The sequence below is a fragment of the Nipponia nippon genome, unplaced genomic scaffold, assembly GCF_047370975.1.
Source record: "Nipponia nippon isolate SJK-2023a ecotype South Korea unplaced genomic scaffold, ASM4737097v1 scaffold_1, whole genome shotgun sequence".
Classification (NCBI taxonomy): Eukaryota; Metazoa; Chordata; class Aves; order Pelecaniformes; family Threskiornithidae; genus Nipponia; species Nipponia nippon.
This window is the reverse complement of record NW_028262290.1, coordinates 47,098,506-47,126,237: the sequence shown is the minus strand read 5'-3', so window position 1 is coordinate 47,126,237 and position 27,732 is coordinate 47,098,506. Positions and strand designations below refer to the sequence as shown.

Below are 27,732 nucleotides of genomic sequence, written 5' to 3'. Positions count from 1 at the left end.
TGGGGATGGCCAACTCATTTTTCCTGCATTTTTTCCATTAGTATCTCTTACCCTAAATTATGTGTACCAAGTCTAGATAATGAAGACTACTTTCATGCATCCCTCCATAGTGTTTTAGCCTGAAATGATTCTTTCATATCCTGCTAAAATAGATCACTGGAAGCTTCTCCTCTAATTCATTAGAAGCTTCTCCTCTAATTCATTACCTTCTGTATCATTATATGCTCTTCTGTCTAGATTTCGGCTGTTCCAGCTACTTAAATCTTCCATGAGTTGTGTGGTCCCATGAACACCAGTCTCAGGAAAGGTACTCCTCTGCCAGTTTATCAAAGGCAATTACTGTCATGAAGTCAGCAGTGAATTCTTCTTAAGTTTGTTCTTCTTACTTTTCTTAACCTAAGCATCTTTAACATCATATTTTCAATCTTGTGAACATAGCTGCCTAATACTTGTAAGCTGTTACAGTTAATATCTAAAGTGGTCAGTGCAGCATGCATCTGTTTTCCAACACAGTCCACAAATGACCTGTTATTCTACTGCTAGTTGACCTATACTAATTTTTTTTTCTTAGGTAACCTACTGCAGTCTTTTCATTCTCCCTTTCTGCTGTTCTTTTGGGTTTTTTTTTCCCCTGCCTCTTTTCTTCCACAGGTACTTACTACTTGGCATTTTTTCTGGGCCACAAGAACTAATGAACTTTACCTATGACCTTGCTAACATTTGGTTTATTTTCTGAAGTTCCAGCCTGTGCTTTTCTCTCAGGTGGACTAGTTAACATTTGAATTTGGTTGAACCTCTTTCTAGCATTTAGCTTGGGGTTTGCAGTTTCTTTTTCATACCTTATTAGAAATTGTGCACATGAAAACTTGGCACTTTTCCCCCAGGTATATTAGCCAATAAAATAAAAGATACAGTAACTTTTCCTACAAAGCTTACTTTTCTCATGTCCTTACAACAGGGTTACAACGAAGCTAATACTGTTCTTCTTGTATTCACATGGTATATAACTTGGCAGTCTTCATAATGTTCTTGATTTATGCAGCCTAGTGAAATAGCTCAATCACACTTGGCTACAGTTTCATATTATGTTTAATGTAATCTGAAAGTGGATTGCTGCTGAGAAGTGGCATTCTCTTTCTGCCCCTTGTGGTACATTCCAGCATTGCATGAGATCTAATGATCGTATGACCTTAGGATAAGTTGGATCATCTTGCTGATTTAACAGAAAATTATTGTCCGCAAATTATTACTTTCCTATGATATTTGTTGATCTGAAACAATGGAGTTTCAGGAGGACCACGCCTTTAAAAGACAGCCTGCAGTTAAACGAGGTTAAATATGATAATAACAATTTCATGTCTGTATTACTCTTTCCTGCAAAACACTGTCAGGCTTAAGGATAAAATCTTGAATATACTGAAGCTTGGAGTAGAACCTACATTGACACGAGTGGGTGTTACTATTTCATCTCCTTTTATGTTGAAACCGACAGTAGCTTCAGCACCTTTCTTTGAGGAACAAAGAATTGTTTGTTTAGTAACTTGTGATTCTTTTCTTTGTAATGTCTCTTCTTACCTTTTTAGGAAATTGTGTAAGTGCTGTTTTCAACCATATACTGGTTTGTTTGTTCAGATACAAGTAACACTGGTGTCTAAAAATCTCACTTTAATATATTAATTCTGGAATTTAAATATTTCTGGAAAAGTGCATTTGTGCAGGTTGATTTATACAACAAGTACATGTTTATTATGGCCTTTCTCTTGTCTCACTGATTTTATTTTCTTGCTGCTTCTGCTTCATGTTTCACTTTTTTTTTCCCAGTTTTTCTCCAGTTGCAGTATTAGTCATAGCTTATCTGTAATTAATATGCATGTGTTCCACAACCCACATCATCATGAGAAGCGTAGAAGCATTATATATCCACCCTACTTGAATGCAAATCCTGTGACTTGTTGGCAAAACAATGCCATATAGCAGGAAATCACAGGCAGCAGTACTGTAGGTTCATATCCTGCTGAGGGACCCTGGTACCATGCACGTACTGTTTGCTTGCTGTAATCAAATGCCTTTAGCATTGCCTGTTTTACAGAGTCCATGCTTATCGCTCTATTTCCCTTTTTACTACTTCACATCTTTCTGGTTTACTCCTGTGAGATTATTCTGGGACAGGATGTCAGCTAGGCAATGAGTAAATTAGCAAAGACTGTTCTGAAAGTAGGGCCAGTATTATCAGTGAAATATAGAGCTCAGCGAGGGAGAGACAGCTAAATATCATTTAATGTTTCTGACACGCCTGCTTCTTTCTGGCTCCAGTTTGAAACAAGCACTGAGAATTAGGCAATATTACATAGCTAAAACATGTGCTAATATTCTGGAAAACGTGCTGTTTTTTACTGCTAGATCACAAGTGGCGTTGTCAAACGTTTATCTCTTAGTTACCGTAAAGGATATAAGATAGTGAGAGTGTTTGTTCTAGCAACATTACCTCTTCTGCTCTTTCCTCTCTTTCTCTCTTTATTCACTAGTTTGTTTTTATTGTCTGTTTGTTTATTATGCTAGAGGTGATATCCATTCCTAATTTGTTTTATAGAATTACTTTTTTCAACTATTAGAATTCCTTCAATAGTCAGACATATCCTCACAATCTGAAAATAAGCATTAAGTGTTATGGTAAAATAAAGCTCAATAGTTGGATTGCTTTTAAAAGTTATTGTAGAAAATATTGTGATTAAGACTTTTAATGATGTTTTATCATTGAATGTTTGACAGATGTAGAAAGTAAAAATAATTATAATGTTCTTCCACATTTTACACTGTTGATGCCTATGAAATTATGTGTATAGCTGTTTTTAGTTTTAGTGCTGAGTTTACACCAGTTTTTTTGTTAAGGTTACCTGTCATCCACTCTTCTGCCAGTACAGCATATTAGCTAACATGAGTGTTAGGTTTATTTAGAAACAGCAAAGTTACTGTCTTCATTACATTTAATTAATTTGTTTTGTACCGCATTCCAGGCAGATGCACAAGTACAATAATGATCTTGATTCTTGATTGTGTACAATAGCTCTAGACATAGGCTCAAGATAGAGGGCTGTGATTAAAACACGTCAGTTGTAAACTGAGTTATCATCAGTAATGCTGATGACTGAAGTGAGCACACTGATGCTGGATTAGCCCACTTGCATTTACAGTAACGACTATAATGAAAATGCTGTTTTAGTAGTAGTAGGTAATTTTCTTTGTTATTCCACTCCCTGTCCCCCCTCCATTTCCCTTAATTGGAACTCTGTTTTTATGTAATCTTAGCTGACGCTATTTCTGACACTATCTTCTGCTACCATCGGCTTATTTTCTAGATGGGAAGTGATGGAGTTTTGCGCCTCAGTAGTTCCGCTCTAAATAATGAATTCTTTGCATATGCAGCACAAGGGTGGAAACAGCGATTGGCAGAAGGTAACTCTACTTGTTCTCAGATTTACCAAAGGTTAATTGTTTTTATGAAGAATGTCTCTGTTTCTACATTTAGGAAGTACTTTTAGAATAGAAAGTGTAATACACCAGTAATTCAGCAAAAGAAAAGTGCTGATTCCTTTTTGAATTTAGTGTACATTTTTACAGCTTGCTGTGGCAGCTTATTTTGACAGTTTAAAAAAAACCCAAGCATTTTCATCACTGCCAGCCTTGGAAACATAAATGCATGCAACTAAATCCCACCAATATACTTTTGAAATACTGATGTTATATGGCAAATTAAATCTTTCTATGTCACACTCACTTTTGTTTTTCATTATTTTCATTTGGAATTATTGGATGACTGTAACAGAAATCACTGTATGTCATCTTTGTATCTGTAATTTTTAATTACCCATATTAAGCTAATCCTTGATAACTTTTATTCAATATGTTAGTATTTGTTTTTTAGGAGAATTTACACCAGAAATGCAGTTGCGCATCAGACAAGAGATTGAGAAGGAAAAGAAAACAGAACCTTGGAAAGAAAAATTCTTTGAAAGGTTTTATGGTGAAAAGTAAGTATTGAAGCAAATAAAAGCATTTTTTTATTTTCTTTTAGGAGGAAATGAAAATATAATTCTCTGCTTCACATAGCACGGTCATATGCTGTAAAACTTAATAAAGCAGTTATCAAAGGCAGTCATTCCCCAGTATAAGAAGTTGTGGGTAGAATTATAGTGGTGTGTTTGCACTTGCATTACAATTGCATTTTTAAAGGTTCATAACTCATCCATAAAAATTCATTCCAAGGAGAGCTTAAGACACAAGGCCCAAGCATGTGAGTATTTTCTAATTATCTTTTAAAAGATAGCATTAGGGCAATTCTCCCCTCCTGCAAAATATAAATACAACTTCTACAGACTAGAACACCAGTAGAGATATTTCTGTAGTATGTTGTTTGTTTTTTTTTCCTAAGCTAGTTGCAAAGTTTCTAAAATCAAATGGCGTTTTTTATTGTTTGACTGAGATGGCCCTTTGCTGGAGTAGAAAATACAACATAGAAGCATTGACTAGAGACAAATGAAAGTGACAATGACTAGTCTAATTTTAGAAGTGAGATGCAAAGAATAAATAAATACCCTTACCTGACTAAAATGAATTGGATAGTATCACTCCAGGTACACAACTGGGGCGAGTCAGCACAATTTCATTGATGATGCTACAGAGATGGCATTCTGCAGCAGCTGAAGATTCAGTTCTTATATTCAGGTTTTTTAACAATCAAAATTTAAGAAGATTCACATCTTTTTAAAATTCAAGAATCTTCCTTTTAAAAATTGCTTTAAAAAGTTAGTCCATCAAGACTTAGAATTACATCTCTGTTTTTAAAAATATTAAGTATTAGAAGTATTAATTATTATAAAGGATAATATAAACTAATTCTTTTAAAGTTACTGATTTTTTTTTTTTTAAATTTATTTTCGGGTATGTTTTAATGGAATTTATGCATAATACTTAGCAGACAAAAATGTGCCATGGGAACCATCATCACATGAGATGTCTTAGTTTTGTTGTTAGATGTTTTTTTACTTAGGAAATCCAGGGCACAGGGAACCCTTCATATAAGTGGTTAACTTAAAGATTAAGGCAATAACTAAACTGTTTCTGCAGTAATAATGCTACTCCTCACAATCCACTGCCTTGGACCACTGGGAAATGTAGTGAAAACACGTCAGCAAACGGACAGATCCATTTTAATATTTTATTTTGCACATCCTTGCTAGGTGCTTTCTCCCAGTGTGAATACTATTTCTACACGACTTTATCTTTACGTATAATGGAAATTCTAGGGTAATGGAAATTCCAGGGTCTTAATATGGCAGACTTTCTTATTGTCAAGTGCTTAATTTCTTACTTAACAGCTTTGAGACCTCAATGTAGTCCAGGTGTTGATCCCTTTAGTATCAGAAAATATTAATTAGGTTTTTCGATAAGGAACATAATGGCTTTTCATTATGCATGTCAAAAGAAGAGTCAGTTACCAGCCTTTCATGAAGGAAAGGGTTATGTAAGGAATTGGCATAGGGCCTTCCACAAGAAGAAGTTTAGTACCAGCAAAGCATGAGCACCTCACTCTAGCTGAAGCCTATTCCTCAGTCCCAAATGACTGTCACATGCACAGAGAATGATACTCATAATTTTACGGAGCCAGCAGTCCTGCCGTGCTAGCTGAATGCTGGGCACTATAATGGTTGGCAGATAATTACTCAGTCTGCAGTGATACGTGTCATTTGGGTTGATAGGTTCCTGACATCGACATTGTTATGCAAAATGTCATATTGCACATAATTTCCATTTTGACTACAGTATTGAATCTGGTCCCCCCTGCCCTTTCCCCAGCTTGCATTGTTTCACTTGCATTCTTATTCCTGGCTGTTATGTAGGCAGATTCTACTTCTTTGCTGCTTGGACAGATTTAAGTACTTTTTCTTATTATTTACTGACTCAATGGTAGCTTTTGCTATAGTTTCCACCTTGTGTAAGTTCTCTGACCTTTTTTCACTTTGGTTTTTAAACTTGCTTTGAGTATGATTGGGCTTTGTCTCTTTTCAGCTATGTTGATTCAACTGAAGTAGCAGATTTTGAAAGCTTCCTGAGCTATTTCTCACATGCACTGTCTGCAAAATGGATGTCTCTTGCAGTCTTAACTTTTTCACTTTACAGTCAATGTGGTATTTTTGCTGTGACTTCAGCTAATTTGATCTTTTAATATTCCGTAAGTAAATTCAAGGTTCACCTTATACTTTAGAGAAGGACCATTAATAGATGCAGAATCTTCATAAACATTTTTACACAATCCCCAGTTTATGGCATTCAAAGGCATTAGAGTGCTTTTCCCACATTGGCTCTACACATTATGTTTCTTGTGTTTGCTCTTATCTGTACCCAGGCTGTTTATCATGGGACTGTCAGTTGTAGTTTACTTCCATCCATTTATGTTCTCTTTCCACTTCCTCATGATATATGTTGCCAGAAATCCACATTCTTCTGGCTTGTTGCCCCAGGATTGCAAGGGTTGTACTCTATTATCTCAATATATTATTTCTTTTCCCACTCATGAGAGAGTTACGTGTCAGGATAGTACTGCCAGCTCACTAAATCAAAGCTTTGATTTTGGTTAGACTTCCTCTAAATTGTATTGCTGATTTAATCCTTCATTATTTTTTTTTAAATTTTATTTTCCCCTGTACTACTTATCACAGCACTAGAATATCAGCATCCGTATATTCTTGAGTAGCTCTTTGGGGTTTTTTTATTTGATGACTGACTGCCCTTACTTTAGCAGTTGAATCCTGTCCTTAGCACTTTCACTGATAGCAGTTTACTGCTGTCCTCATATTTTTGTGCTGTTTTGCAAACTTTGGGTGTCTTTTCCTGTAAGGAAGATGACAGATCAGCTCTTTATCTTGCAATCTGAGATTGCCTTAAACACACTGATCTTGAGCCTTCTCCTTTTGAAAGCCTTTTTCTTCACTGCAGTATCTTCTTCAAGATAGTAGTATTTCCAATACTGCAGAAAAACGATTAAGATTCAGTACATGTTCTTCTGGCCTTAACGCTGCATTATCTTATTTTTTTACACTTCGTCCTTTTCAATATGTTACTAGAATGTGTGTATTTGTGTAGTGTCCATGTGACAGTTGCATTCACCTTTATCCTGTCCTTCATTCCTTTGCTGATTTTCATTCCATAAAGATAACTATCAGGCAATACCTTTTCGTGATGTAAGCCAGCTAGAGAAAATAGTCCACTGATTCAGTTTTCAGTAATGCGGTGGATTTCTTTCCCCTCCTCATTTTCCTGAGATAACTTTTGCTCGTTTACACAAGGAATTTTAGAGGAAGGAAGTTACTCACCTAAACCTAGGTAAACTAAACTTTACTCACCTAAACTTAATAACCTTAACTTATTCTATAAAGGGAATCTATAGTCTCTATAGAAGAAAGACACATCTTCTGAAATGCATTCAATGTGGGAGATGTAAATTTGCTGTTCTGAATTGCTCTCTAGAGGATCCTTCCTCAGCGTATTGATGGCATAGGGAGACTTTATGCCTATTATGTGAATAGTAGTAGGCAATATTAATAATTACCCTGAGAGTGCTTTTTGGGGTACCAATTCCAGGCTGTTGGTTTTTGTTGTGGTTTTTTTTTGGCGTTTACAGCTATCACTGAAATGCATCTGTTCAGTATGTTTAAAATGCGCAACCACAGATTTTGGTTTTTTACATCTTTATTCTGTAGTTACATATACATGGTGCTTTGTGATCTCTGTATCTTCTGGCTGCGCATTGACAAGTTATCTTGCTTCCATAATTTCTGAATAACTTTTATGCTCGCTTATTTCCATATTATTCTTTCTTTTCTGATTAAAATGAGAACAGAGATCAAACTTCTGTTAATTTGATTAGAAGATCCTTAAGACCATGAAATTCCTTTTAAGACCTCCAGCCAAGCTTTTGTGTATTTTCTACTATTAAGGAATTGCTGAGGCACAAAGTCTGCTTGGAAAAATCCTACTAAAGATGCTGAACACCTGTACTCCCACTGTCCTTAGAAGGAAATGAGGATGTCAGAGCACATACTTTTTTTTTTTTGAAATAACCATTTTTTTCAGCCTTTGGCTTTTGGTTTGGTTTGGTTTGTTGTGGGTTTTTTTAATTCTGTTGAAGTAATAAAACATTTTTTAAACTAATGTTTTCAGGACCAAAGGTAAGAAGATCATCAGAAGAGAAGTATACATAGGAATGCTTCCTTTGCACTTCATCCCTGGGAATGAATGCATAGATTATAAATATGTGTCTTTTTAGCTCCTTAAGACTGTTAAACATCTTTTTCATTATAGTGAAATCAAATTAATAGTATATACATAGATTTGTTTATTTAGAAATAGTTTTTTTCTTAAATGAAGTATTTAGTTTGCTGAAAGAATGGAGCAAAAACATACAAGCTGTCAGCTGAGATCTTTATAATTGACTCTTGAGTTGTAAAATGAGGCTGAAGTGGAGTAATTTTGATTTTCATCATAAATTTGAAATGACTGTCAAATTACAAAACTGAGACACATGCTTTGCCTTACTAGTTTTAGGTGCAGCGTTTTCTTTAAAGTGCAGCATTTAAGCCATATTGCTGGCTGTGTTGACCCTAAATGCAGGTGTAGGAGGAAAAAAGGTGTTTCCTTTAGAACTGTTACTGATGGAAGAAGATATAATTGTGCATTTCCTCTGCAATGCGTGCTGTATTAGTATTGCAATGTTGTGCTGGTATTTAAAAAAAAACAAAAACAAAGCCAAAAACAAAACAAACAAACAAAAAAAACCCCACAGAAATGTAAACAGAGTATGAGTAGTGGTGAATCTGTGTAGCTTGCCTTTTTGTTTCATTGAAGTGCCAAATAGTTAAATTATGAATAATAGATTACTTATTTTAAAAATATTTAAGTTTTTTAAGACTGGTAAGAAAATCTGGGTAGTTATGTTTCCAAAATACATAAAACCATATGTAAATTAGTCAGCCACCACTTAACCAAACCACTATTTAAACTGGAAAATATGTCCTTTTTGTAAATAAAAGATGTGGGTGAGAAAGACGATCCTATTCCTTTATCATGTCTGTGATGAAAAGACTTTTTTAATTTGCCTGTTTTTATTTAGATTGGGAATGTCAAGAGGGGAATCAATGAAACTCACTGCAGTGCAGAACAATGATGAAGATGAAAGCAATTCTTTGTGTGGATCTTCTGGCACACCTGGTCCTTCTAAGCAAGCAACCTTTGAGGACCAAGAAGAGAAAGGCGCTAAAATTCCACCTTTACCAGAGAGAGATTATTGTTCATCTCTTTGTAGTATGGAACAGGTTCCTGTCAAGGATCTAACGGCAGACTCAGAGGACATACTGATACCTGAAGAATCAATCATTCAGGAAGAGATTGCTGAAGAGGTTGAGACAAGTATTTGTGAATGCCAAGAGGAGAACCATAAAACAGAACATGAGTTTTCTGAAGAGTCAGTAAGTCCAGCTGGCACAAATGAAGAAACAGAGGCAGCACAGCTTGCAGACAGCACTGAGTCCTGTGTCATGATGAATGATGTAACTGATACTGTATCTCACATTGAAATTAAAGTGGAGTTGAAGTCAGAATGCCCTCAGGAGGAGATGTCAGTTGTGATAGATCAGCTGGAGGATTGTGTATCACCAGCACGATCAACTTCATCCACAAACTCTGTCAGTGATACAGCAGAGAAGGATTCTGAGCCTGCAAAAGAGCTAATTGCACCAGAAATGCAAAATGCTGCTCTGGAAAGCTCCTTGTTCACTGGTGGAGGCATTGCAGTGGATATGGAGCTTCAAAGTGACCCTGAGGAACAGTTGTCTGAGAATGCTTGTATTTCTGAAACTTCCTTTTCCTCTGGAAGTCCAGAAGGACCGTGTGTTTGTATTGCCTCTCCTGGAGGAGACACTCAGTCGACTTCAGAGGAACCCTGTACTCCAGCATCTCTTGAAACAGCTTCCTCATCTGAAGTGTCCAGTACTGAAAACATTGAAGGTGATATTCAGCAAAAGGCCAGCGACGAAAATTTGCACACACCTTTAGTGTCAGAAATCTCTCCAATGTCCACCTCACCTGTAACCTCAGAAGCATCTCTGATGTCAAATTTACCTTTAACATCAGAGGCATCACCAGCTTCTAATTTACCTTTAACATCAGAAACATCTCCAATGTCCGATTTGCCTTTAACATCAGAAACATCTTCAGTATCTTCTGTTCTTCTAACTTCTGAAACATCTGTGGCAAATAGTTTGCCTCTTCCATCAGAGACATCTCCAGTTTCTAATTCCCCAAGCAGTGAAAGACTTATTCTGCAACAAAGGAAATCGCCATGTTTGTTGGAAGACTCCCTTCCCACTTTGAAAGAAGAAAGCTCTGCCATTCCTAAGGTGGTTCCAGAAGAGAATCCTGTTGTTCAGCCAAAGCAACTTCAGAGTGCCCCTGAAAATATGAAAGCTGGTCCACTAACAATTATACCTGATACTTCAGTATTGGAAGAGCCCCAAAGCAAAAACCTCAGTCATCAGCCATGTAAGTCACATTCTGAAATTGAGAAATCCTACATTGCATCCATCCCAGAACACTCTCCTCCAGAGGTGATCAAAATTAAAAATCACAGTGTTCAGCAAAGAGGTGACAAGAAAGGTACACTCTTGCCATCAGAGGTAGCTGTCTTATCAGAAGGATCAGTTGGCAAAAATATCGAATTGCTTCCATCAAAGCCACATGATAAACTATATACCTCATCTCTAGAGAAAGCTACATTCTCTGAAGTGTGCAGAAGTAAATCTCACAAGCTAACAAGCAGCACCCAAAGCCGTCTAGAGAGTTCACATTCTTCCAAGTCATTAGAACCCACAAAATCACCTGAAGGGAGAAATGAAAGTAGAGATACAGAGATCCCAAAGAGGAAAACAGCAGAACAGCATGGTTTTGGAATCTGCAAAGAGAAGAGAGCTAGAATAGATGATGATCAGCCTAACCGTAGTGCTTCATCAACAAGTCCATCTGATAAAGATCAGCCACCCAGAGAAGAACCCCGAGTTCCACCCCTTAAGGTAAAGTAATGAATAAACAGGCTGGCTTGGAAACTAAAGGTTTTTTATCTCCCTCCTACTGACTGCATGCAGACACAGTGCATGGTGTATTTTTTGTGGAGGTGTGAGGGGTGTTAGTACTGATGGTTCCGCTTTACTATTACATTCCTACCATGCCAAATTACTTCTGATATAAATATACCTATAGTTGTTCAATCAGGGTCTTTGCTACAAAATTGCTTTTATGTGAGGGAAAGTTTTCCAGGATCTATGGCTTAATCTAATTCAAGAGCTTCCCCATCATTTACACAGTGCTACTTGTTTTTCTAATTGCCCGACTGTATTATCCACTTGTTCTCCTGCAGATGACTTCTCCAGCAAGCATGAATAATAAATGTTACCATAACCAATACTAAGAAAAACAACCAGTGCCTTAATCCAGCAAGAGAACCTAGAGTCAGAATAGTTGGAGATCCCTTTGCAAACCCAAGGCTTGGGGTAGGCTGAAGTCTAAGATTTCCCTGTAGAATTAACTGGAAACAGAGACCTGGCTATCAGAGGGAAGTGTCTAATTGGTATCTGTATAGATATCTTTGTTAATGGCAAAGCAAAAGGTAAAAAAGATACACCAACTAAGCAAACACTTTTATGTGTATCATTCTGCTATGTAAGAAAGTAAATTCCAGTTGAAAGCTTTTTTTTTTTTCCTAGCAGAGGGATCTATAGATTTAGTTATATATAGGCTAAGCGTTTTGACCCTTTTAATTTTGTACATAATGACATCAGCCAAGTTTTAGACCCAATTTGCTGAACTTAAGCCATTGACTTTGCAATACTAGTTCCTGATTATTCAGAAATGCCCTTTTCTGCATTTATTTTTAACGGCTGCAATCACTGAACATTGTTAATATGGCCAGGAGGGCAAATAGGCTAACTGTTTTAATCACTAGTGTGGCAGCATATTTCAACTAATTGATTTTTATGAGCAGTGATGCAATTGGAAGTTAGCCCATTCTGAGTTTAGTGATACTCTTTCATATTTGGAAGGTCTGTATCTAGCCTAATAAATTCTAATCACTTTCTAAGCACAAAGGAAAATAGATCTCTAGGGAATAAAAAAAGGTTGTGACAATAAGAATAAAAATAATCAAGCACTTAAAGCTTTAGCAGTTCTGGTGATGCCAAGTGGAAACTGAAAAAAGTTGCTACTGAAACAGAAAGCAAAATGTTTTGAAGTAATTGTAAGTTTGTGATATTCTTTAAATATGTTCACGTAAATGTTAAAGCCTCACGATATTAGGCATGAGTGTTTATTTGTAAGCCAAAATTTTAACTGCTAGGAAAAGTGAAGTATTCCAGCCCTCCAGACCAGCATAGAGTTGTATGGTTATATAAATACAATACCATCTTAATATTGATTTCCACCTATCTCTTATGGAAAATCAGATGCTGTCAGTTTCATACAGTCTCAAGAATTGAATCTCCCTGAAGCCTCCAGCCAGTGAATGAGAATACTGAAAAATTGGGAAGCATTTCGAAAAATAATTTGGGACAATCAATTCTAGTATGTTTTTCATGTAACATATTTGCTACATGTCATCTCACCAACAAACCCCTATCCTTTGTAATTAAAAGAGGAAAAAGAACCCCAGTTCTCCTAAATCATTCTGCTATATGGCTCTCACTTCCCATCATACCTTATGACTACTTTTTCTACAAATACTACCTAGTTTTCTTCCCAGTCCCTTTCAAAAGAGAAGTCACAGCATTAACCACTAAGTCCTATTACTGTGGACAGCCGGTAAACATATGTCCCTTTTAAGAAATTGAAATGTTTTTTTGCCAACCTTTGGGTATTCTGAGAGGGTGTATGAGTTATAAAGTGGTCCCAGGACTCTTAATCTCTAATCCTGAAAACGGATGTGCCTAATTGGAAACATACTAATAATCCTAGTGATTTTACAGGTTATTATTTTGTTTAAAGTTATAGGTATTTAAAACTTTAATATTTGCATTTTTAATATTTGTAGGTTTGAGGATTTCATTTCTGAAATGCAGTAGTGTAGGAGGTATCGCAGGGATGTACTGAAGTGAGTCTCTTAAAATTGCAAGTGAGGAAGGGAAAGGTATATCCTTTGGTGATTCACTACTTTTATACCACTGCTCTAAAGTGCTGTGTGGTGTAACATGAAAAACAGGCTCAGTGGAGACACTGCTACATCCTACTGGTATATAAGCAAAAGACAGGCTGTTCCTAATGTTTTAGTCATTGGAGACCAAGGAGCAAAAGCACTATATGATTGTTATTTTTTCACACATTTGCAGCAGGTGCTTAGTCGTAGGCCCTTTTCCAGTATCACTGCACTAGTCTTGTTAATCTTCTCAGTTAGATACACTGCGTATAAAACAGGTCTGACAAATTGTATCAGATAACCATCACGTTGTCATCCAGTTCGATCTTTCTTCCTGTCAGAAGGATCAATGTGAGTAGGCTAATACAGGTGTCAGTTTTTCATGCTGGAGAATGATAAGATACCTAAGTGTAAATATCATGAATTTTTAGCATTTTTCTGTCTAGTTGCACTGAACAGTAATTCCCTTCATTACCTTTCTCTGACCCTTTAAGAGACAGCTGGTGATTTTAGCGAGTCGATGATCTCATTAAAATTATTGGGTTTTTTCTTCGTTTAGATTCAGCTTTCAAAAATTGGACCACCTTTCATCATCAAGAGCCAACCTGTTTCTAAACCAGAACCTCGAGTTTCCCCAAGTACGTCGGTCAGCAGTGGGAGAAACACTGGGGCTAGAACTCTTGCAGATATCAAAGCAAGAGCTCAGCAAGCAAGAGCCCAAAGAGAAGCTGCAGCTGCAGCAGCCGTGGCAGCAGCTGCGAGCATAGTCTCTGGAGCAATGGGGACCCCATGCGAAGGTGGGAAGACAAGAACACTGGCACACATCAAGGAGCAAACAAAGGCCAAGCTATTTGCAAAGCATCAAGCCAGAGCTCATTTGCTCCAGACTAATAAAGAATCAAAGTCGCAGTTCAGCTCAAAGGAAAGTACCTCATCTCTGGAGATACCAACTTCTACTGACACAAAGATTGAAGGTTCTACCGGTGTCATTATAGTTAATCCTAACTGCAGGTCCCCTAGCAACAAGTCTGCTCATCACCGTGAGACTACCACTTTATTGCAGCAGCCACTTAACACAGCTACGTTACCAGAAACTGCTACTGAGATACCTGTGCACAGTTCTGATGAAAATATACCTATGCCACAATTGTGTGAGAAAATTATTTCATCTACCTCTACTGAAAGTAACAGTGTGCCAGTGCTTTATAATAAAAGTTCAGTCTCTGTGTCTGTTTGCAGCACTGCTATGTCTGGAGCAATTAAAGAACTTTCTTTTGCAAGTTCTGTTGATAAATCCTCTGTTTTAATGTCTGTTGACAGTGCAAACACAGCAGTTTCAGCTTGTAATATAAATATGCTGAAAACCATCCAAGGGGCTGATACTCCATGCATAACCGTTGGACCAAAATGTATTGATAACAGTAATGTACCAATCTCCATAGACAATACGGTCTTATCAAATGCCATCGATGACAAAAGGTTGCCGATACCAAGTAGCAATGCGAATAACGCAGTCTCCAGTCATTATGCCACTGTGCCAGCTTCATCTATTGCAAATAATTTGCCAAATCATCTCTCTGGTAGTTCCGTACTGATTCCCCCAGTGGGGACTACCAACAGATTTTCTTCTGATAAGATAGCCATAACTGGGTGTAACGAGCAAAGCACTGTCTCCATTCACACTACTGTTAGGTCAGCTTTAAGTTGTAGTGAGGCCCTTGCAGTAGCAGATTCTGTTGCAAGGCCGCCCCTTTCAATGTTTACCGGTAACTTGGTGACAATAAGCTCTTATGATAATGCTACTAAATTAAATGCTGATCTCTTAGAAAAAAGCTCCGGAGCACGAAACCGAATGGATCTCTCTGGTAAATCTCAGCCAGTGAGCTTTACACAAACTGCCATGAATAGGTCTATACCTTGCAAAGTCATTGTTGACCACACTACAAATCTGAATTCCAGTCTGTCACTTTCTTCTTCTATTGAAAATGCAGAGAACAGCATTGACCTGCAGAGCAGACCTGTAAGGACAGAAGCTGCCTTACAAAGTATAGCCTGTCCTCAGGTGTCTGTCATAAGCAGGCCTGAAGTGGTCTCTAATGAAAGTCTTGAGCACAGTTCCAGCTTTATCACCATTACAGCAAAGCAAGACAGCAAGAACGTGCAGGCAGGTTGTTCAAGTCTCCGAGAAGTGCCTCTTGCTCCTCAAGAGAAATTAATTGAGGTGGTTACTCCCAGCCAAGGTTTTGCTGAGCAATTAAGAGGTCCTTCAGCATTTAAAAATGAAGCAGATGCTGCTTGTGCCAATCAGTATAACACTAACAATAGAATTTGTTGGCATGATGAAGAGGCAATGAGTACAGACCAGCCAGTGGTCAGCCATCTTAACTCCGGTAAGCATAAGGAATACGCAGAGCAAAACTGCTTAAAACACGTCAAAACCGAACCTTCCAGTTACACGCAAATGTCAGAACTGCAATCCAGGAGTCTTTTGACAAGCATTGCTGTGCCTGTTAAATCGGAAACTAATGAGTCTGACAAGTGCTTCAGGATGGACACTGAGGATTTTACAGGACCTGAAATGCCTGCCCAGACTGCAGAAATAGCCACAAGTACGCAGCCGCCACAGACCTCCAAGACATCCATTGTGGACTCCATGGAAGACTCTCTGTCCCTGACAACAGAAACCCTGAAGAGAGTTACCAGTGCCGGGGGCTCTAGCTGTCGCTTGTCGTCAGTGGAGGCCAACAATCCTTTAGTGACACAGTTACTGCAAGGCAATCTGCCTTTAGAGAAAGTGCTGCCGCAGCCCAGATCAGGAGCCAAACTAGAAATTAACAGGCTTCCCTTGCCTTTGCAAACTACCTCAGTATGTAAAACAGCAGTGTCCGAGAGAAATATTGTTGAACATCCTTCCAACTCTCCTAATCCAGATGGTAAAGGATTTACAGCAGGCAGCATAGCCCCGCTACAAATCAGAAAGCGTGAAAACCATCCGAAAAAGAGGATGGCCAGGACTGTAGGGGAACATGCTCAAATTAAATGTGAGCCTGGGAAGGTGTCAATGGACACAGATGTTAAAGTGGGTCCTTGTGTAATTAGTTCCAGCATGAATCAGCTAGGGCATGGTCAGCCATTTAAGCAGGAGTGGCTGAACAAACATGCCATTCAGAGCCGGATCGCTCACAGCCCAGAGATCAAGCAGCAGAAGAGGCCGTTGCCTTCATGCAGTTTCCAGCAGAGCTTATTTCACATTGATAAAAATGGCAGCTTTCATGCAGAAGCTAGTACCTCACATAGACAGCATTTTTACCAAATGTCCATGGCTGCAAGAGGCCCCATTCCTACGGCAGCTTTGTTGCAAACTACTTCAAAAGGCCCACCTGGCTGCAACGCATTTGCTTTTAGCAGACACCTGGAACAGAAGGGTTTGGGAGATGTGAATATTTCTACAGCAGCTCACCAGCTGAGGCTAGGAAGTGTGTTTTCCCCTAATATTCAAATTAAGGAAGGTGATGACATTGCCAGTGCCTCTCAAACTCTGCAGAGTAAAACATTAGCGCATCCCCCTCCTCCCCCTCCGCCTCTGCCACCTCCTCCCCCTCCTCACCCAAATGCAGAAGTCCCCTCTGATCAAAAACAACCGACAGTTACTATGGAAACCACTAAAAGACTTAGTTGGCCTCAGCCAGCAAGCATCTGTAGCAATATAAAATCTGAACCTGTTTCTTTTGAGGAAGGTTTAAGCAGCAGCTGCGAACTGGGCATGAAACAAGCTTCCTATGATCAGAACGAAGTGAAAGAACAGTTAAAAGCGTTTGCATTAAAAAATGCAGATTTCTCTTCCTATTTACTTTCTGAGCCACAGAAGCCTTTTACCCAACTTGCTGCTCAGAAAATACAGACGCAGCACCCACAGCAGCAGCAGCAGCAGCAGCAGCTCTGTGGAAATTATCCAACAATACACTTCGGTAGCACAAGCTTCAAAAGGGCAGCATCTGCAATTGAGAAATCGATTGGGATTTTAGGAAGTGGCTCAAACACTGCCACAGGCCTGTCTAACCAGAACGCGCAGATCCCGGTTCAGAAATTTGCTGACAGTAGCAATGCCGATGAACTGGAACTGAAATGCTCTTGCAGGCTGAAAGCCATGATCGTGTGCAAAGGCTGCGGAGCCTTCTGTCATGATGACTGCATAGGGCCTTCCAAACTGTGTGTAGCTTGTCTGGTTGTACGGTAGGAACTGAATCAAAGATGCAGTATCCCTTATCAGCGTGGGAGAGCAGGACAAAGGAATGGAGAAATTGGAACAGTTTAGGCCACTAATGGTTTGCAATTAGTTGATTGATTTTTTTTTTAATTGCTTTTTTTTGCTTCCACGTGGTACTTTCAGAATTTAGTTATTCCTGCCTGAGTGCCATTTTCTGGGAAGAAGAGGAAACCTGTAGAAGTAGTTTAGAAAAAAAGATCGCCTTCTTACTGAAGCTTCTATGAGCTCTCTTGCTGTGCTAAAAAAAAAAAAAAAAGGCATTAATGCATGTCATTCGTAGCTTCTATTTATTTGCACAAAGTGCAGCACATTTTTTCTCCACTTTTTGGTAGTTGATACAAGCTGCAGGTTAAAGATCAGTGGAAGAATAGGTCTGCAAGAAGTGGAGTAACTATGCAGAATGAATAACGCTGAATAGCGACTGTTTTGAGTGGGGTAGTGGCAAGGTGCGGGGTATAGGCCATTGTAGCTTCTAAGTCAGCTTGCAGTTTTTCTGCTGATAGGATTGTTTTCTTCAATTGACCTTCACTATCTAGGGCTAAAATATAGTCACCTCACCTAGGAAAAAAAAAAAAAAAGGAATTTAGATTGTTAAAGGAGTTTCCCTACATGCCTGCCAGGGACTATGGAACTCAAATCTTACTCATCATCTCTTCTTGTTGATTCCTTGAGAAAGATTTGTGTATGCGATGGGTTAGTGGGACCAACACTGGAATCACATTGGCTCCAGTAGAGTCTGGAGAAAGTAACTCCTCTACTGGGGACTAGAAACTGTTTTCTCTTCCTGTTTCCCACTCAAATATTCTTTACTTGTATTTGTCTCTCTAATCTGTCCACTTGGTTTATCAGTCCCAAATATATATATAGGGTCAGACTTATGTAATAGGTTCTGTATGTTTTAGCCTTTCTGTGGCCTAAAAATGATGCATTCTTATGATGAATGAATAAGAAAAGGTTCTAATTGCATATTGGTTGAATATTAGATTATCGGTTGGTTTTCCTCTTATGTGAGTTACTCTATTTAAATAACATCTCAGAGTTTTGCAATTTAAAGTAGTTCATAGAATTACTTACAACACTGACTTTTTTTTTCTCAAAGGAATTCAGACCCCTTACTCTACCTTTTAGAAATTTAGAAACAAAAAGGCATTTTTAAAAGGGATACTGCATCTTTAAAGTAACCTTCAGTATTTATCCAGTACTGTATTTACATTTAGGACTATAGCTGCATTCCAGATGCGCTAGCCACCATAACAGCAGAGAAGAAAAACGATAATTTGGGGGCCCTATTCACCTAAAAGGAAAATATTCTAAAGGGGTAAAGCACATGCAGTTGCTGGGGAGATGAAAATACCTTGGGTTTTTTTACTCCCACTTCAAGAACACAAAATGTGGAGTACAAGTCGTCCATCTGCCAATATGTGGTTGGGTCTGCCCAAATGTCGGCATCAGAGAGAAATGTTATTTTTACCATTACAGTAGAACCTCACTAATCCAAAGACCTTACGGTCTGCTCAAGAAAACTGATTTTCCTTCCACAATTTTCAGAGAGCAATGTAGTAAGAATGTATGAGGTGTAATACTGCTTGGATTTCATGATGCGTTTACTGTTGCATTCTGAAATATTAATGTGAATGATAGAACTACATTTAGGAAATAAAAAGTATGCTACATTTTACACTATACTTTTTTTATATGATCTTTTTGCATACTTATTCATATGCTGTAACCCGTCTCCCTGACATAGGTGCATATTAGAGAGGTTCTACTGAATGGAGGAACCACATTTATTTTCTTGTGGGACCATTTTCACAAACATGATAAATGCCATTTATTGTCTTAAAAGTGAGCTGGAATATCTACAACATACATTCCTGTCATAGGAAGCTCTGTGGTGCACCTTGATGTTCTCTTTTATTGTAATTACCAACATATCAATATTATTTTTGACACTGTGTGGTACAAAGGCCATTTATAATTACACTAACAAATTTGTTGCTGATACAATAATATATTTTTTCTATACAAAAGTGCTCCTTAATATGACACGTGAGTTAAGAAGCGGCTTTTCAGCACTTTCAGGTCTTCTGGTAGGAAAATAAGCCAGCCAAGCAAAAACCTAAAAGCAATCACATGAAAATTAGCATCCAGTGCTACGCCAGCTGCTGGCAAAACAATGACTGGAAAATACTCATCAGTAAGCGTGAGTGTAGTCAGTTAATGCATATCAAATTCATATTTGAGGAGCCTTTGTATCAGAATTGTATTGCATTGTATTTATACTTGGTAGAGGTGGGATACTTCTATTTAAAATAGAGCAACCAGCCTTAGACTTCTAATAACCTACATTTATATAAGCCTGCTGGGAATCCTTATTTCTAGCTCAGGTTTTCCTGTCCACAGCACATAAGTCAATATTTGTTTGTACTTGCATCTTGAAACACTTCTTGTATTGAATGACATAATACAGAAATAAATTCCGGCCACAAAATAGTTTTACTTTGTTCGAAGGATAAGAGTGTGACTAATGTGGTAGGTAACTCATTCATGTCATGTTGTCATTTTTGTATCAGGATTGCAACTTGCATGTGTGAGGTCATGATAAAATGTTATTTAAAATGGCATTAGACTGGATGGTGCTATGTTACATTACACAACCGACCAAACTCTTCTGTAGTGCCGTTCCACTCCTTTCATTCTTGAGTCATTGGAGTTGCACCAGGAATAAATTCGACCAATTAGTTAGCAACAGTCGTGAAGTGTTGTTACAGATTATAGTTTTAGGGTATTACAATACTCAAAAGCAACTGCAGTGATATAGGAGCCCGATTGAATCCTAGTGTGACTGAAAACCTTACTAGGATTCTGGTATCACACAAATGCTTGGGGGAGAGTGACCCTTGGTCTTCAATAGGAACACAATCACATTTAGAGGTTAATTTTGAATTATTTCTTTTTTTTGTTTAATTGTCCAGGTTTCAGGCCCAATGTCATTGTGTTTTCTAATGACCATGCAGTTTGCACCGTGGGCTGTTAATAGTTTATGCACTGAAAAGTGGTGAAAGAATTGCTTAAGAACACACTGCTCTGTGTTTGTGTGTACGTACGTATGTGTCCCAATGTCCAGCATGTGTAATTTACCTTTTTTTTTTTTTTTAAAAATCTCCAAAATTGTTCCCCCACTCCTACCCCTGGAGCAGCACTTTTGGGTGAGAGGGAGAAACGCTCTTTTTTTCTTTCCTCCCTCTTTATTGTTTTAATTGCATACTTGTGAGATATGCAGATAACATTAGGGCATTTGCAGTGTGTGTGTTCGTGTGTTTCTGTTCTGAACTAATTTTCCAAGCAGAAACTCCCTTTGAAATAATGTTTAAAAAAATAATTACGAAACGGTGAACTGGATGCTCCCTTTTTGCATTTTATTTATCTGCTGAGGTCTAGTACATGAAATAGCATTTAAAAGACAAAAATAAAGGTTGAGCCATAAAGCAAAAGGTATATTCTCTGTACTATAGACTTTCTTCTTGAGGGTGGTGCGTGTTGTCAGGGTAAGCTACAGAACGTGCAGATGGTTTTTCAGGGCCCTGCAATTCCTCGCACAGTTTTTAAGCTGGTGCATATGGTGCTTTATAATGCAATTTCTGAAGTAAAATTACCTTATGCTGCACCCCCTTCCCCTTATAAACACACGCACAATTTCAGAATCGTTATTGTAGCCTCTGGTTTAGCAGTTTCTCCAAGGTGTGGTGAAGTACCAGGATAAACACTCAAGATGAGCTGAGAAGTGTCACCGAAACGGATCATTTTAGCTGACACACGTGAAGGGCCCTGCTCTGAACACTGAATGACTTCTGCAGCCTCCTGGCAGCAGCGCAGTGGTTTCTCTTCTGTGGCTCTGCAGAACACTGCGGGGGGGAAGCCACAAAATATTCAGTGCATTTATCATGGACCTGTGTAGCTAAATGTTTCTGAATCTATGAAATCCTGTTGTCTTCGGTCATCATGCTTTGTCACTGTAAAACCAACGAAAAAAAAAAGCATTTTTTAGTCTAATTTAAGGAGCTGCTTCTTTTATAGCACATAATATTTCGCTTTGTACTATATTTGATAGTTAAAGAATAATTTAGTCCGTAGAATAACTTTGTTGTATTTGTACTGTTCATGAATGTTACAAGAAAAGTGCTTTACTTTGTTGCCATAATTCTCTTGTACTGCTGTAAAATATTTTTTCTGCTTTACGGAAACTTAACTCGATTCACATTTTCAGTACAGGGTTTTTTGTGTGTATGTATTTTTTTTGTCAGTATTCTGAATGTTTACATCTGTTCAACATTAGCCATTCTATGCCTTTATGGGGCAGTATTACTCCTGCAGTATAACAGCAATGTGAAATCCACTCATACCTAACGTGCATGAGAAATACAGATTTATTGGGGAGATCCCTAACGTGCATAGATATTTTTTCTATCCGCATTCAGTGAAGTAAATACCCTCCTTCAGTACTCTACCAAAGAAAATATTATTCCCACAGGACAAGCTCGGAAAGTGGTTCTCTGAATCTTCAGAAGGAGGTGTAGTTGGTTTCAGCAGGATTGCTACAGTTTAATGCTGTTATGCTTCGCTTTGTTACCCCACCAGACGTGACTGGGTGAAACAAGAATTTTAGCAATTTTTTTGTTTCAAGACAGTGTTTTGTTTAGAATTCAGGGATCATGCTTTCTTTAATGGTGCTGTTTGTTTTATTTTTTTTTAAGAAAACAACATTTTGTTGCCTACAGAAATGACCATTCACAAAACCATAAATTAAATAAAATAATTTGTCTTCATAACTTTTCTTCTCCCTTTCCTTTTCCCCTTCCCTATCCCTTGAAAATAACAACTTGGGCTTCAATATTAAAATATTCTGAAAAAAAATAAAGAGATAAAATAATATTTGTCATTTGTTTATTTATTTTACGTTCAGTGCCTTAGGCAGGAGATCCTGCTTGTGCACATCCGTTGTATGTACAGGTCGGTGAAATAGAAATGTGAGAGAATAAACGGTCCTTTGTAAAGGATTTTTAAATGACGATGTTGTAAGACATAGTCTGAATGACTTATGATACTCAAGTATTAATCATCTTATACTAGTAAAATAAAACTAGGTGTTGTATATTAAGTTGTTGTCAATAGAATAGGTTGTGGATGAAAGTGTTTATATTGCTTTGGGTAGTTAACACCGGGTGTATTTTAGTACTTTGCCTCCGTCTGCAGCCCTGTCCAGAACACGCTTAACAGCTCCCCATCCAGGTGTGCACCTCCCTCATTTCCCATCCCCACCGCAGAAGAGATTAAATGTCTGTAGTACATGAAAGGCTACCAGTCCAAGTTACGTTCCTCAAACCGGTTATCCTTTGAAGTCTGGAAGGCCTTCCTGAAATGGAAATTAAGTGGAATTCAGTATTCAAAATAAATTTTTAAAGATCTTTCAGCATTTTACCCTGCAAAGAGACCTTTGAGTACTGGTGGTTAGGGTGAAAGTGTTAGAGGGTGGGCAACAAGTAGCGTTTTCATAGGCCTGCTCAGAAATACCAGGACAGTGCTTCTTAAACTCCATCTTTTGTCCAGCCTCCTACCATCAGTATTTCAGTTGTGGTACCATCTGAGGGTCTTGTTAGCAGCGAGTGGCAGCCTTTCTGCCAAAATCTGTCCAAATTTAGAAAGCAGACAGTGCCGCCCTGTGTAATTTATAATCCAATGATCTTTTTTTTCATATCCAATACCCACCTGGCAAACTCCTTTAGCTAGTACTGTCATGCAGATTATTTAACTTGTTAAGTTCTGCTTAGATATTTGTCTTTGCGTGGGGCTGTACAAAATCAGGGACCAGCTCTGCTTCTGACAGCAATAGCTTTTCAAGCTAATTTCTTTTCACAAGTTTTCATCTAAGAAATGGAATGCAAATCAGTTTCTTAAATCTGTACTAGCTAAATATTCACTTTTGTCCTTTTCCTTTTGAAAACCTGAAAAATATTTCTGCACAGTTTTATTCGACCTTAAAAAAATAATATTTGCCTTTTCTGTGGTGTTTGCTAAGGACTTTATGAGTATTAGTAAGTTAAGCCTTGTGATTTCTTTTAAGCCCGTGTGCTCTCCTTAGGTCAGCCCAGACTTACGGTATCAGTTGAGCCAGCAGATGGCATCAGGAGAAAACACGCTGCTGTGGTCTCAGCCTGGAGAAAACCAACCACAAATACACAGGGTTTCTGGGTTTGTCTTTCTTCGGCGTGGAGCTTTAGTTGTAGTGAAAACAAGCCCTCCTTCCCCCCCCCAATTCTGGAATTTGGCTTTCCATAGAAATGATGCCCTGAAGCTCACATCATCCTTTCCTGCACTTGGCACGCTCTGAGGCGTGCAGTCTATGGAAGTGAAGTACTGATAAACTGGAAAAAATTCTTCCCCAGGCCAGAGCCAGGGCATTTTTTTTTTCCTGCTGTTTCCTTTGCCACTCATGGATGAAAGGAGACAGCGACGCAGCTCTTTGTATCGAGGCGCTTCACAAATAAATATGAAAGTATTATCACTGCTTGGTGTGCAGAGGGTGTGCCGTTATCAAGCCTGGCCTATGTCAGATGACATGGCTTGCAGCTGAAGGACCACCAAATAGCCATGCCTTTGTGCACCACCACCTTGGAGACAGCTTTCCATGATAAGCACTGACACCTGCTGGTACCTGCTTGTGGGGACACAGTACGTTATTAGTACAGCTGTTTTTTATGGAAACTGAGCTAGACATAGATATAAAGCAGCATTTGTTGAGATGATTCAGACTCCTGGACACTACTAGAGTAGTAGAGGAGTTAGTTATATCTCAGTTAAATGACAACCATTTACTTTTAAGTACTGAAAGTTCCTGCTCCCAGTGTGGGAGGTGCCTATTGACTCACCAGCAGTGATGAAGTCAACAGCTGTTTCACGTATCCATTGGGGAAAAATACCTGGATTGTACTTTTTGGAAGCTGTTGACACCCTGGATAAATGTGAATTTCTGTGTACAGATCACCTTTCTGAAGCCCTTCTATTCTGTGTCCTTTGTCGTGGTCTCGTAGAGCTTAGTTCAGCCTTCAGAGTCTTATCTCCATGTCTTTCCAATAAACAGCTGAGAGCTTTCTTCCAGTATCTCTGAGCATCCTCATGCATCTGTCACCAGGGCAGAGGACAGTTTAAGATCCCAGATAGAAGAAGAACATCTGAAAATAAGATGGATATATTGGATAATTGACTTCGATTAATAGGAAATATTGTTCTATTGAGTAAATAAATGGCTGTTGATATTAATATAAAGGAGGAGATTTTTTTTTTTTAATATTGGGCCTTGCTGTAAAGAGACTTCTTTGCTTCTAATTCTGTCCCAACTGCTCAGCTCCATCCTACAAATCACTTTTTCATGCCCCCCGATTGTGAACTCTCAGCCCAACATCTGTTGTGCAGAATCTTTACTACTGATGTGCGCATTTCTGGCTTTTAAAGGAGCAAATCTGGGCGATGGTGGAGAAACTTGTATGCAGTGCCTCATCCTTCACTCATTTGCTTATGCATTGCACAGCATGGTATGGAGTCTTTGAGAAAAAGAATAAAATTAGCTATGAAAATACAATAATCCTAACATATGTTCCTTGACTTCCTTTAGGTTATTAAGTGGAAAAGTGCAAACCTCAGATTTTTTAGTGTGTGAGCAGGAGCTGACCCATAGCAACCAGAATAGACCATAGTCCTAGGTTCCACCCAGAAGTGAGCATTTACAGTTCAACAAAGCCAAATAAATTATCTCAGAGTATTAGGAAAACACAGCCAAAACAGATAGTCTGCCACTGAAGAGAAGCATGGATAAGGAGACAGTGAGCATAAGACTAGTGAAAAAGAAGTTTAGTTATGTTTTTGGAACAATTGATCCTGCCAATTGTTTTAGAATTTCAGTATCTGTATAGAATTGCAATTATGAAGAACTTCTTTTGTAGCTCTAAATTGAGAGAGAAATTTAAATATTTAAGGAAAAACAGATCCACAGCTAGTTGATAGTACAAAATTGCAAAGCTCGATGGCTAGATTATTAAAAATGGCTGTTTGAAGGTATTTTACAGTATTTCTGGTTAGGAAATTTAAAAGTTACTATATGTTCAGCATTTTCAAATGCAGGGTCTTTGTTTTGGTTTCCTAAAATAGGAATTTCAGAGCCTTACTTTAGTTTCCTGATTCTAAAAGTCTTTGCTTGCATTGCCAGGCAATTGATTGATGTTTTTTGCTGTGCAGAACACTTCAAAAAGTAATCTAGAAATACATTCGGTGTCACTTATCTCTGTTAAGTATGTCATGCTACCTAGAACAGAATTTATCTGGGTGGGGAAAAAGTCTGCACTTGTCTTTTCAATTCCTTTAAAATCGAATGAAAGGGCAGTGAAAATAGCTATGCGATTCAAGAGACTTGCAGAGTATTACTGGACTTGAGGAACAGACCTTCTCCATTCTGCGTCTTTGAAAATTTCAGAGAAATAATATCAAGATCTTTCTGAAGTCTGTAGGTGACAGTAAAGAGGAATGATATGTACACCAGTGCCAATGGTACTTGAATATTTAATAAAAAAGGATTTATAGAGACTTAGGCAGAAAATGAAATTATGCTTGGAAGGAACAGAAAGAAATATGTGTGAGGTGTCAGTCACAAGGGGTTCTTCTCTCTGACGTCTGATTGTGATATGGTTAAAAAAAAGATTATACTTAAGGACTACCGAAGAAGAGTAAGGCATTAGGAAGGTGGGCCAAGAAGTATGTTTAAATCAGGATTAAATATCAGGGTATTTCTTGTGCTGCAAAAAGAAGGCTGATTTTATTCATATAGAATCTGAAAAATAGGGTTGCCAGAAATCTGAAGGCCAGCTTGTCCCTGCTGCCCCACAGCAAGCTCAGACTGCTGCTGATGGTGCTGAGCCTCCCCCACTCCGCAGGGCCTCCAGTCACCCAGAGAGTTTGTTTCAGCACTTCACTGTTCTTACAATTAGAGAGCTTATCCTAATGTTTAACCCAAATCTTCCTTGCTGCTCTTTAAGCCCATTCAGTCTTATCTATGCTTCACAGACATTGAAAATAACTTTTTCCTTTCCTCTTTCCAGCAGTTTATTAGATAGTTAGGCTGTTAATTTGTCTCTCTTAGTTTTCCATTGTTTAAACTAAACAATCCTAATATTCAGCCTTTCCTTATAGGTCATGTTTTCCAACTTCTTATCATTTTCATTGATCTTCTGTGAACTGTCTCCAGTTAGTTCAAATCCTTTTCGCTGTTCAGTTCCTACATTCAGTTCAGAGTGACTACGGTATCTCAGCTGAGGCTGAGCAGAGAGGTAGGACTGGTTTGCATGCCCTAGAGGCTAAAATTCTGCTCCTGTGTCCAAGAACACTGTTTGGTTTGTCCATGGTCTTTTTGACTCAGGCTCAGGCTGGTTCCAGTAACCCCTTCATCCTTCCCAGTAAAACTGCTTCCAGCTGCTTCTTCCCCATTCTATATTTGAACACTTAATTATCTCTAAGGGTAGAATATTCTATTTATCGGTGCTTAGTGCTATCCCAAGCTTTTAAATCATAACTTGAGCTTGTTAAAATCATCTTAAATTCTGATCTGCCAACAAGCTAACAATATTTCCCAAGCAGGTATCATCTGCAAATTCAGAAAAACAGGACCACAGTACCACAGGATAATTCCTGTTGGAAGGGCCTTCAGTAGGTCATTGAGCCCAGCCTCCTGCTCAGAACTCGCTTTAACTAAAATGCTGGAAGGAACTGGAGCCGTGCCAGAACTGGCTCTGCTATGGTTGCTGCTACGACTGTGCGAGAATGGTTTTCCACCCACTTTTGACTAACTGAGTAACAGTTTTGTCTAGACCATATTTTTCCAGCTTACTTATGAAAATGTCATGGAAGTAGTGCTAAAAGCTTTACTGGAATCGAGATGTGACATCTACTTGTCCTCAGTCCATGGTGCCTGTTACTCTGTCACGGAAGGAAGTTAGACTGGTTTGACCCAGCTTCTTCTTGACAAATTCATGTTGACCGTAGCTAGTTTACTTTTTATCTCTGAGGGTGTTTATAAACCATTAACTTGTGCTAGCATTTTTCCAGAGAGTGAAATAAAGCTGATGATACTAATTGCCTCTGCTCCTCCTTTTCCCTCTTTTGACATGTAGGTGGTTATTATGTTTATCCT

The 27,732-nt window shown here is 38.3% G+C and overlaps 1 protein-coding gene across 2 annotated transcripts in view; it reads left to right on the top strand.

Moving 5' to 3' along the window:
• ASXL3 (ASXL transcriptional regulator 3) overlaps positions 1-22,343 on the top strand; it is a 74,132-nt gene extending 51,789 nt beyond the window's left edge. For both annotated transcript variants that reach the window (XM_009473095.2, XM_087754068.1), the window contains 4 exons: positions 3,357-3,453; positions 3,923-4,028; positions 9,167-11,120; positions 13,791-22,343. In XM_009473095.2, the coding sequence (XP_009471370.2) occupies positions 3,357-3,453; positions 3,923-4,028; positions 9,167-11,120; positions 13,791-17,468 (5,835 nt within the window). In that variant the 3' untranslated portion in view covers positions 17,469-22,343. The remainder of the gene's footprint in view (positions 1-3,356; positions 3,454-3,922; positions 4,029-9,166; positions 11,121-13,790) is intronic.
• Positions 22,344-27,732: the final 5,389 nt, after the last annotated feature.